The sequence below is a fragment of the Colobus angolensis genome, unplaced genomic scaffold, assembly GCF_000951035.1.
Source record: "Colobus angolensis palliatus isolate OR3802 unplaced genomic scaffold, Cang.pa_1.0 Scaffold78, whole genome shotgun sequence".
In the NCBI taxonomy this organism is placed as follows: Eukaryota; Metazoa; Chordata; class Mammalia; order Primates; family Cercopithecidae; genus Colobus; species Colobus angolensis.
In genome coordinates, this window is record NW_012121598.1 from 5,604,851 (window position 1) to 5,616,592 (window position 11,742).

Here is an 11,742-nt window from a genome sequence, read left to right on the forward strand (position 1 = left end):
GCCCGTCTCGGCCTCCCAAAGTGCTGGGATTACAGGCTTGAGCCACCGCGCCCGGCCCCCAGGTGTGCTTAATTCAGGTGTCAGCTGGCAATTTGGGCAAGTCTATACAAAGAATTTGGAACTCTGGTTCTCTGGGATTGGGGTTTCTATTGGAATTTTAGCTGTTTTCAGCACTGAGGCCTGCCTTAGGTGTGAAACTATAAAAAATGGGAATCTTACTAATGCCCTTCATTTCTTTCAAGTGTCAACCCCATCTACTTTCTTCCTGATTATGGCAGTTTTCCAATCCTTCAGGTAGTTGTAGGTCATCCAGAGGTTATAGTTGTGAGAGGTTCAGAACAATGGAAACTACTAAGTCATTACCAAAATTAGAATTCTCTCTCCTACCTTTATTTTTTAAAGGATAGCATTTTTAAAATAATGTGTTATAATCACCATGTTCCTATCAATATTAGTGATCATTTCAGTCAATTGAATAAATAATTCAGAAGGAATTGCTAAGCATAAAGATAGAAATTAACTTCTTAGGCCAGGCAGGCTGGCTCATGACTGTACTCCCAGCACTTTGGGAGGCCAAAGTAGATAGATCATGAGGTCAGGAGTTCAAGACCAGCCCAGACAACATAGTGAAATCTCGTCTCTGCTAAAAGTACAAAATAATTAGCTGGCCATGGTGGGAGCTTGTAATCCCAGCTACTTGGGAGGTGGAGGCAAGGAGAAACACTTGAACCTGAGAGGCAGAGGTTGCAGTGAGCTGAGATCACGCCACTGCACTCAAGCCCGGGTGACAGTGTGAAACTGTCTCAAAAAAAAAAAAAAAAAAAATTAACTGCTTAATGGCTGGACATGGTGGCTCACACCTGTAATCCCAGCACTTTGGAAGGCCAAGGAGGGTGAATCACCTTAGGCCAGAAGTTCAAGACCAGCTTGGTCAACATGGTGAGACCCCTTTTCTACTAAAAATGCAAAAATTAGCTGGGCACAGTGGCATGTGCCTGTAATCCCAGCTACTTAGGAGGCTGAGGCAGGAGAATTGCTTGAGCCCTGAAGGTGGAGGTTGCAGTGAGCTGAGATCATGCCTTTGCACTCCAGCCTGGGCGACAGAGCAAGACTCCATCAAAAAAAAAGGAAATTAACTGCTCAAATATTTAGAGGAGAAACCCTATTTTCCTAATATTTCTTTGACTTGAGGAATAACACAGCTTTGTGTGACATGCTAATTTCTTCTACAAGAGCTAAAGATGTAATTCTTGTTCAGTGCATGAATGATCTTATTGATAGATGGCACATTTTTGGTCACTATTAACATGATGTTGAAAATGTGTGGTACCAAATAATTTTGAGTTCAGAAGTCATTTTTAAAGTAAACTTAAAATTTTAAATATGTGAAGCTGGCACAATTCTTTGAATAGTCACCTTTTCTGTATAGTTTTTTTCTGTTTATTTAGAAATTTTTCATTTTGGAGTATTCACTCAAAAGAGCATGTAAGTCTGGGTATGGTGGCTCATACCTGTAATCCCAGCACTTTGGGAGGCCGAGGCGAGTGGATCACCAGATGTCATGAGTTCGAGATCAGCCTGGCCAACATAGTGAAACCTTGTCTCTACTAAAAATACAAAAATTAGGTGGGTGTGGTGGCACATACCTGTAGTCCCAGCTACTCGGGAGGTTGAGGCAGGAGAATTGCTTGAACCCAGGAGGCAGAGGTTGCAGTGAGCCGAGATCACGCGACTGTACGCCAGCCTGGGAGACAGAGTGAGACTTTGTCTCAAAAAAGAAAAAGAAAAAAAAAAAAAACACAGCCAGCCACAGTGGCTCACACCTGTAATCCCAGCACTTTGGGCAGCCAAGGCAGGTGAGTCACCTGAGGTTAGGAGTTTGAGACAAGCCTGGCCACATGATGAAACCCTGCCTCTACTAAAAATACAAAAATTAGCCAGGCATGGTGGTGTGTGCCTGTAGTCCCAGCTACTCAGGAGTCTGAGTCAGGAGAATTACTTGAACCTGGGAGATGGAGGTTGCAGTGAACTGAGATTGCGCCAGTCCACTCCAGCCTAGGCGACAGAGCGAGACTCTGTCTCAAAAAAAAGAAAGAAAAGAAAAAAAAGAGCATATAAAATGTAAAGATACAATGAAGAATAATAAAATGGAAACTATTGATTCATCTTTTACTAATTATTGACCCTAGTCAATTATTTATTTATTTTTTTCCTTTACATCTGTTCTGTCTTCTCTCTCTCTGTCTTTAAATTTGAAGCTCACAGGCATTGCTGAGCATTGATAATTAGGGCAAACAAGATTGCAGGTCTATGATAACATATAGTCTGTCCTGGCAATAATAGCAAGCATTGCCATTCATTCATTTATTTATTTATTTAGAGATGGAATCTCACTCTGTTACCCAGGCTGGAGTGCAGTCACATGATCTTGGCTCATTGGATCCTCTGCCTTCCCAGTTTAAGTGATTCTCCTGCCTCAGCCTCCCAAGTAGCTGGGATTACAGATATGCGCCACCACGCCTGACTAATTTTGTATTTTTAGTAGAGATGGGGTTTCACCATGTTGGTCAGGCTGGTCTCGAACTCCTGACCTCACATGATCCACCTGCCTTGGCCTCCCAAAGTCCTGGGATTGCAGATGTGAGCCACCGCACCCAGCCACCTATAATTTAGTAGGGAATAGTTCTAAATTCCTTGGATATCTGCTAACTGTAGTTCAGATAGCTGTTTAACTGCCAACAAGTTGGAAATTTCAGTGAAGTCATCCTTTAAAAAAACGTAACTTGGGACTTTGGTAATACTTTCCACTGCTTTTTGAATGTTCCTTTTTACATTTTTATCCTAAATTATAAAGTAAGTGTGATATTTGGGCTGTTTCTTTTGCAGAAGGAATTAGGACTTTTTCTTTGAAAAGCAAATTGCAGCAGATTTGAATTAATATAAAAGGTTGAAATTAGTAGGAGAGAAAGAGCAAAAAGCACTAAATAACTTCAACTTGAGAACATACAGTTTCTTTTTAAGAGTTCTGGGCAATTTCAAGTAAATCCACAGATGACCTCAGGCGGTAGATGTGTGAATTGTGGTGGAGGGAGAAAGCATGTAGCCATGAAGTAACTCAAGGCGGGATACTAATTTTACAGAGCTGAAACTCCTTTAATTTCCACAATTAACACCAATAAAAGACAATCTTGACTTATTTTTTCAACTAGATATGAAGAAGCCGAAGTCCGGAAAAAACTTGAGGAAAAGGACAGGCAGGAGGAAGCACAGCGGCTACAACAGAAAAGGCAGGAAACAGGAAGAGAGGATGGTGGCACATTGGCTAAAGGTTCTTTGGAGAATGTATTGGATTCCAAAGACAAAACCCAAAAGGTATTTCAGATTTAATGTGTGAGTTAAAAGACCATTTCTGCTTGTCAGATGATTTGCTTAAAAAGAGTTGAGGTACCACTGTAAAGTTCTTTTAGGCAACAAGGATAAAATTTAATGTTTTAATTAGAAATTTATTTAAGGCTGGGCATGGTGGCTCACACCTGTAATCCCAGCACTTTGGGAGGCCGAGGTGAGCAGATCACCTGAGGCCAGGAGCTCGAAACCAGCCCGGCAAATGTAGTGAAACCCCATCTCTGCTAAAAATACAAAAGTTAGCTGGATGTGGTGGCACGCACCTGTAGTCCCAGCTACTAGAGAGGCTGAGGTGGGAGAATCGCTTGAACCCGGGAGGCAAAGGCTGCAGTGAGCTGAGATCGTACCATTGCACTCCAGCCTGGGCAACAGAGCAACTCTGTCTCGAAAAAAAGAAAATAATTTGAATTAAATATTCTAGCCTCAGTTGACTTCAGATTTTTCTATGAATTTCTGTAGCAATATTTTCTGTGCATTAATTCATTTAAAATGAATTAATGCACAATATTTTCTGTGCATTAATTCGTTTTTATTAGAAGTTAATTCTAATAAACTTAATTAGAGCAATAGAAAGATCATTTGAGCTGAGCTGTGATTTATTGTATCTGCATCTGGTCCTGTGTCAAAACTTTTTTAACCACTCTATAATAATAATACTATAATTTTTTTCCCAAATTATAGTATTGAAATAGACGATTTTTAAGTTTCTTCTTTCTAATCATGTAATTTACATTAAAAGATTTAGTATACTACTTTGGTACCAAGGCTTTTATCTGTTTCTGAGGTCTCATTCTTTTCATTCTTTTTCCTTTGCTTTCTCCTCCTTTTTCTTCTCCAGTGTTCCCCTTTCTCTCTCTCTTTTTTTTTTTTTTTTGAGACAGTCTCATTCTTGTCGCACAGGCTGGAGTGCAATGGCGTGATCTTGGCTCACTGCAACCTCCACCTCCTGGGTTTAAGCGATTCTCCTGCCTCAGCGTCCCAAGTATCTAGGATTACACCTGCCACCACACTCGGCTAATTTTTGTATTTTTAGTAGAGACAGGGTTTCACCATGTTGGCCAGGCTGGTCTCCAACTCCTGACCTCCAGTGATCTGCCCGCCTCGGCCTCCCAAAGTGCTGGGATTACAGACCTGAGCCATTGCGCCTGACTCTTTTTTTTTTTTGAGACAGAGTTTCACTCTGTTGCCCAGGCTGGAGTGTAGTGGTGGGATCTCAGCTTGCTGCAACCTCTGCTTGCTGGGTTCAACTAAATCTCCTAGGCGTCAGCCTCCTGAGTAGCTGGGATTACAGGCACCCACCACTACCCCCAGCTAATTTTTGTATTTTAGTAGAGATGGGGTTTCACCATGTTGGCCAGGCTGTTCTTGAACTTCTGACCTTAAGCGGTCTGCCCACCTTGGCCTCCCAAAGTGCTAAGATTACAGGAGTGAGCCACCGCGCCTGACTTCTCTCCCATTTTTTCGCATCTGTTTAGTGACTACTTGTGGTCTTTTCAGCTATATCATCTCTTTGCCAAAAGCCATCAGTGACTCAGTCTGTAGCTACCAGCTATCACTGTACCTCCCTTCCTTTACCTCCTCAGAAACTGTCCTTCCTAAAATATAAGTTGAAATCCATGGGAAAATTTCTGCTTTGATTTTTTTCTTAGGCGTTTTGTAGCTTTTAGTTGTCATTCCGTGTGGGTCATCATCCCTTTCATTAAAAAGTCGTTGTTGCCTGGGTGTGGTGGCTCACACCTGTAATCCCAGCACTTTGGGAGGCCAACGTGGGTGGGTCATTTGAGTCCAGGAATTTGAGACCAGCCTGGGCAACATGGAAAAACCCCATCTCTACAAACTTTTTTGTTTAGAAATGGAGTTTCACTCTTATTGCCCAGGCTGGAGTGCAGTGGTGCAATCTCAGCTCACTGCAACCTCCACCTCCCGGGTTCAAGCGATTCTCCTCCCTCAGCCTTCCAAGTAACTGGAATTATAGGCATGCACCACCATGCCCGGCTAATTTTATATTTTTAGTAGAGACGAGGTTTCTCCATGTTGGTCAGGCTGGTCTTGAACTCTCAACCTCAGGTGACCCGCCCACCTTGGCCTCCCAAAGTGTTGGGATTACAGTGGTGAGCCACCACACCTGGCCTCTACAAACATTTTTTTAAAAAAATTAGCCAGTTGTGGTAGTGCACACCTGTAGTCCCAGCTACTCAGGAGGCTGAGGTGGGAGGATCACTTGAGCCCAGGAGGTCCAGGCTGCAGTGATCATGCATCTGCCCTTCAGCTTGAGCATTAGAGTGAGACTCTTATCTCAAAAAAAAAGGTCTAAGTGGGTCCTTTGTTTTCCCATCTGTAAAATGAGTTAGTACCTTACAGGATTATCCCATGTTGTCTTGGTTAAAAAAATGTAAACTACATAGGCCGGGCACGGTGGCTCACGCCTATAATCCCAGCACTTTGGGAGGCTGAGGCAGGCGGATCACAAGGTTAAGAGATCAAGACCATCCTGCCAACATGGCAAAACCCCATCTCTACGGAAAATACAAAAATTAGCTGGGCGTATAGCATGCGCCTGTAGTCCCAGCTACTTGGGAGGCTGAGGCAGGAAAATTGCTTGAATCCAGGAGGCGGAGGTTTCAGTGAGCCAAGATCGTGGCATTGCAATCCAGCCTGGCAACAAAGCGAGACTCCATCTCAAAAAAAAAAAAAAAAAAAAAAGTAAACTACATAAGCAATACTTTGTATTAGTTCATTTTGCTTTAATTATGTGGTGGAGGACACTGAATTGGATAGCCAGCATTTTTGTTTAATTGTAAGAAGTACTTTCTAATCAAATTAAATATTAAATTTCTGTAGCAGTTTGTGCTGTTAAATTGTATTTGGTCTTTAATTGAAGTACATTTTGAGGAAAAGTTCTATGATTCTGAAAGGTTGCTAGTTATTTTAGTTGTCTACTGCCAAAGAAATCTTTTATTATCATTATTATTCATCCGCATTTTTATAAAAAGCCAGTACTCTGCACACTTCATTTCTTAGAGTTTACGTTTAAGTGAAGTAAATGAAGTATTAAAGTTGAATTTTTTGTGTCTATGAAAGTTGAAACTTTTTCTTTCCCCCTATGCAATAGAGCAATGGTGAAAAGAATGAAAAATGTGAGACCAAAGAGAAAGGTAAGTGTGTACAGAAAGAGGAAGTTGTTTTAGGTTCTGACTGAGATCTTTTAATCAGAATAAGCATCAGGTTTTATACAATGAGATTGTCAGCATCGTTGTCTAATCTCTGTGTAAGCTTCATCATTTTTCCTAGTCTGTACGATTATACTGAAAATGTCTGAGGTTATTTTTATGTATCTATGGGGGATATTTTAGGAATAATTTTAACCTTACATGTTAAACTGGTAATACGCAGTTGAAAAATGTCAAAACCAAAGCTTGTACTTGTTTTCTTTTCAAGATGCAGTTTAGCAATAATGGCTAAGAGCATGGACTCTCAGAAATCAAACTAAGTTTGAATACTGGTTCCTCCTCTCCCTTTCTGTGTAGTTTTCAGCATGTTACTTAAACATTCTACCTTTGTTTCCCTGTCTGTAAAGTGGAGATAATAATAGTACTTATTTCGTAGGGTTGTTGTGAGAGTTGAATGAACTAATATATGTAAATTCTTAGAATACATGGTAAACTTTAAGTAGGACTTATTATCATTTATGACTAGGTTGTAGATTTAGTTTTTTCTCCTCACATCCATCCTGTGGTCAAAGACTAAATTATTTAAGAGTCATTTACATCCCCCTTAAAAAAAAAATCCAGGCCAGGTGCAGTGGCTCATGCCTGTAATCCCAGCACTTTGGGAGACTCAGGCAGGAGGATTGCTTGAGCCCGGGAGTTCAAAACCAGCCTAGGTAACATGGTGAAACCCCTGTCTCTACAAAAAATACAAAAATTAGCTGGGTGTGGTGGTGCACGCCTGTAGTCCCATCTACTTAGGAGGTTGAGGTGGGAGAACTACTTGAGCCCAGGAGGTTGAGGCCTCAGTGAGCCGTGATCACACCACTGTACTCCAGCCTATGACAATGAGACCCTGTCTCAAATCCAAACCAGTAATATGGAAGTTATCCATAGGTGGTGTTGACGCTCTAGTGACAAATACGTGACCTAAACAAGACAGCAAATTCTCTTCATCTACTAGAGACATTTTCCTCTCAGAAAAGGTTTACCTTTTCTACAGCCATACCACCTAATGCTCCTGATCTCAGAAGCTAAGTGGGATCGGGCCTGGTTAGTACTTGGATCAGAGAAAAGGTTGAATTTAAACATAATTATAGGTAATAGTAAAATAAATTCTGTACTTAAAATACTGCCATACAACAGTTATAAAAATAAACTGAGTATGCTATAAGGTACTTCCCTAAAAGTTATTACTGATTCATTCCAAGATTAGTTTTTATGCATTCGTTCCTTTGTATGTCATCCTGCTTAAATGTCCTTCTCAGTGGTTTGTTACCAGCTTTTTTGGTCTGTTTTGTTAGCTTAACACTTGATGGCTAGAGATGGAAGGAGGATGATTATTAGCAGCTATAGGTCTTTTAGCATAGGAGCTACTAAGACTACTTTTCTTCTCACAGCTTACTGCTGAAACAGCTTTTTATATAATCTCAACTCTTGTAGTGCCTTTTAATCTTTCACTTCAGTAGGGCTAAGGAAAAATAGTAATAACATAGGGAATATTTATTTTGACAGATTGCCGCCCTCCCCCAAAAGTAAATAAATTAAATATTGCGTTAGCTTTACTTAGTTTCGTTTTTGTTAGCCTTCTTAGAAGGTAAAATAATCTTTTTTCCTTCTGGCTGGGAGCTAACAAATGAACATCAAGTAGAATGAGAATTGACAAATTTTTCTTAAAGGGATAGATAGTAAACATTTTAGGCTTGGGGAACCTTACGGGGTTGGAGATTCCTGTGGTCTCTGACTCAACTATTGATCTCTGCTGTTGCTGTATGAAAAAATGTGTAAACAAACTAGTGTGGCAGTGATCCTGTAAAAACAGATGGCCATGGTTTTTCAACCTCTGATGTAGAATAGCAAGCTTTTGACTTGTTATTCTAAGAATACTTGGATATCTAAGTTTTTCGAATAGCTACCATAAGACTGCCATCATAGACTTTTTGAATTTACAACCTTCCCAGAATTTTAGAGCCATAGATGTTTCTTTCTTCTAGTTAGCATTTTTCTAATGTCTTAATTTTTGAAAACATTATTTTCCTAAGACACATATATTAATGTCCTTTATTTTATATTGGTAACAGAGTCAATACCAGATGTAGCTGTAAACTCAACAAAGTTTTGATTTTTAAGTCTTTATAAACAGAGCACTGAACTGGTTTCTTGATAAATGTTAAAAACACAAGGCTGGGTGTGTGGTGGCTCACGCCTATAATCCCAGCACTTTGGGAGGCTGAGGTGGGCGGATCACTTGAGGTCAGGAGTTCCAGACCAGCCTAGTCAACATGGTGAAATCCCATATCTACTAAAAATACAAAAATTAGCCAGGCGTGGTAACAGCCTATGTTCCTAGCTACTCAGGAGGCTGAGGCAGGAGAATCACTTGAACCTGGGAGGTGGAGGTTGCATTGAGCCAAGATCATGCCACTGCTCTCCAGCCTGGGTTACAAAATGAGACCCTGTCTCAGGAAAAAAAACAAGTTATATTTAACGTTAGTTTACAAGATAATAAATGGTATGATTGGGTAGTAAATATATGGCATCCATATATATTCAGTATAATTTGCTCTTCTAGAAAAAGCTGTTTGTCCTATGTTTTATGATGTCAGCACATCTTATGCTGTTTCTTGTCACTTATACTGTCTCTCTCAATTCCAAGGAGCAATCACAGCAAAGGAACTCTACACAATGATGACGGATAAAAACATCAGCTTGATTATAATGGATGCTCGAAGAATGCAGGATTATCAGGATTCCTGTATTTTACATTCTCTCAGTGTTCCTGAAGAAGCCATCAGTCCAGGGTGGGTTACTGTGTAGTAAAGTAGTATGTTGCGTAGTAAGTAGTAAACTGTGGACCTTAGTAAATGTTACTACTTAGTATCCAAGCTAAATGTGATAGTCTTTTCCTGGTAACCTTTTAAATCTTTGCCTCTTTTTGTGTGTGGGGGTGGGGAGGGGGAGGTGCGTTTTAGGAACAGAGGTTTAATAGGCAAAAGAAAGAGAAAGGAGAACAACTCTCTCACTTTGGAGAGTGAGGGGTGCCCAAATGGGACATCCCTAAATCTTGGCTTTTTAAAGACACACTTGACCCTTTTTGAAGGTTGAAGTTACGGATTTGCTAACTTTTTATTTGGCTATTTTCTCCTATTTGTGATATTTAGAATCTTACCAAAAGACAAATGAAGTTGCCTTTTCCCTCTCTCCCCAAGTGTTTGTTAGCTGATTTTTCCTATATTTTCTGTTTATAAGCATGTGAATCATATGTAAATTGATTAAAATTGTGAACTAATTGAATTGTTTTAGATATTGAAATTCCCTATATTATCTGTGATAGAGCTATACAAATACTTTGTGTGTGTGTGTGTGCTTAAGTTAAAACAGTATAGTCTCTAATGCCAGACTCTATTCAAATAACTATCACTTACTAATTGCATTATTACTAGCTAGTGACCTAACATTTCTAAGCTAATGTTTCCATCTGTAAAATGGGGATAATAGTAGAACCTATCTTACAGAGGTTTCAGGAGATTTAAATGAGAAACATTATATACACACACACACAGACTTTAGCACAGGTCCTGGCATGAGTAAGGACTTAATTTAAAATTTTTTCTTTCTTTTTTGGTAAGAAGGCCTTTAATCTATAAAATAATTTAAAGTGACTTGCATGGGTATATTGTATATTGGAAATCGTGGCATAGTGGCAGAGCTAAACCTCCAGATACAGGGCTATTTTCACTATTTCTAGCATTCTTATATAGATCCTGTTACCTCTCTTGGTCTTGGTTTAAAATTATATATTTTTAAAATTAGATAATAAAATCTGTATAGTTCCTGGCATATTGTAGATGCTTGATAAATGTTGGACCTGAAGCATAGAGTGCTTTGTAAATAAGCTATTTAAAAATTAGAGCACTTAGGCCAGGCGCAGTGGCTCACACCTGTAATCCCAGCACTTTGGGAGGCCGAGGCACGTGGATCACTTGAGGTCAGGAGTTCCAGACCAGCCTGGCCAACATGGTGAAACCCCATCTCTATTAAAAATACTTTAGGCCGGGCGCAGTGGCTCAAGCCTGTAATCCCAGCACTTTGGGAGGCCGAGGCACGTGGATCACTTGAGGTCAGGAGTTCCAGACCAGCCTGGCCAACATGGTGAAACCCCATCTCTATTAAAAATACTTTAGGCCGGGCGCGGTGGCTCAAGCCTGTAATCCCAGCACTTTGGGAGGCCGAGACGGGCGGATCACGAGGTCAGGAGATCGAGACCATCCTGGCTAACCCGGTGAAACCCCGTCTCTACTAAAAAATACAAAAAACTAGCCGGGCGAGGTGGCGGGCGCCTGTAGTCCCAGCTACTCGGGAGGCTGAGGCAGGAGAATGGCGTGAACCCGGGAGGCGGAGCTTGCAGTGAGCTGAGATCCGGCCACTGTACTCCAGCCTAGGCTACAGAGGGAGACTCCGTCTCATAAAAAAAAAAAAAAAGTTCTTTGAGAAAGACACTGTCAAAGGTGGTGCTGAGCTGTGGTCAGCCCGCTCCTGCTCCTGCTCCTGCTGCACTGCTGTTGCTGTCGCTGAGGAACCAGTCGGTCAGGAAGCCACGCAGCACCTGTGGCTTTTAAAGATATTGGAAAAACACCCGGGGAGCTGGAGGTGGCAGTTCACTGATTTAGAATCACTCTTTATGAGCCACAGCATAAAATCTCTGGAGAAGGTGTGTGTTGACTTGATCAGAGGAGCAAAGAACAAGAATCTCAAAGTGAAAGAACCAGTTCAAATGCCTGCTAAGACTTTGAGAATCGCTACAAGAAAAACTCCTTTTGGTGACTGTTCTAAGACATGGGATCATTTCCAGATGAGAATCCACAAACAACTCACTAACTTGCACATCCCTTCTGAGATTGTTAAGCAGATTACTTCCTTCAGTATTGAGTCAGGAGTTGAGGTGGAAGTCACTATTGGAGATGCTTAAGTCAACTATTTTAATAAATTGATTACCAGTTGTTAAGAAAAATTAGAGTGCTCAGTCTAATTAAACATGTGAATATATTCCCAGGATTTGAATAGACAAAGTTATAGTTAGTCTTTGGGTAGTCTAACCTGTATTAATAGAGAACTGGTGGTCTTTATTATT

General features: G+C 40.7%; 1 protein-coding gene across 4 annotated transcripts in view; it reads left to right on the forward strand.

Annotated features, from left to right (window-relative positions):
- USP8 (ubiquitin specific peptidase 8) overlaps positions 1-11,742 on the forward strand; it is a 75,937-nt gene that overhangs the window by 22,139 nt on the left and 42,056 nt on the right. For all 4 annotated transcript variants that reach the window (XM_011928608.1, XM_011928607.1, XM_011928611.1 and 1 more), the window contains 3 exons: positions 3,210-3,372; positions 6,518-6,560; positions 9,268-9,412. In XM_011928608.1, coding sequence (XP_011783998.1) covers positions 3,210-3,372; positions 6,518-6,560; positions 9,268-9,412 — 351 coding nt within the window. The remainder of the gene's footprint in view (positions 1-3,209; positions 3,373-6,517; positions 6,561-9,267; positions 9,413-11,742) is intronic.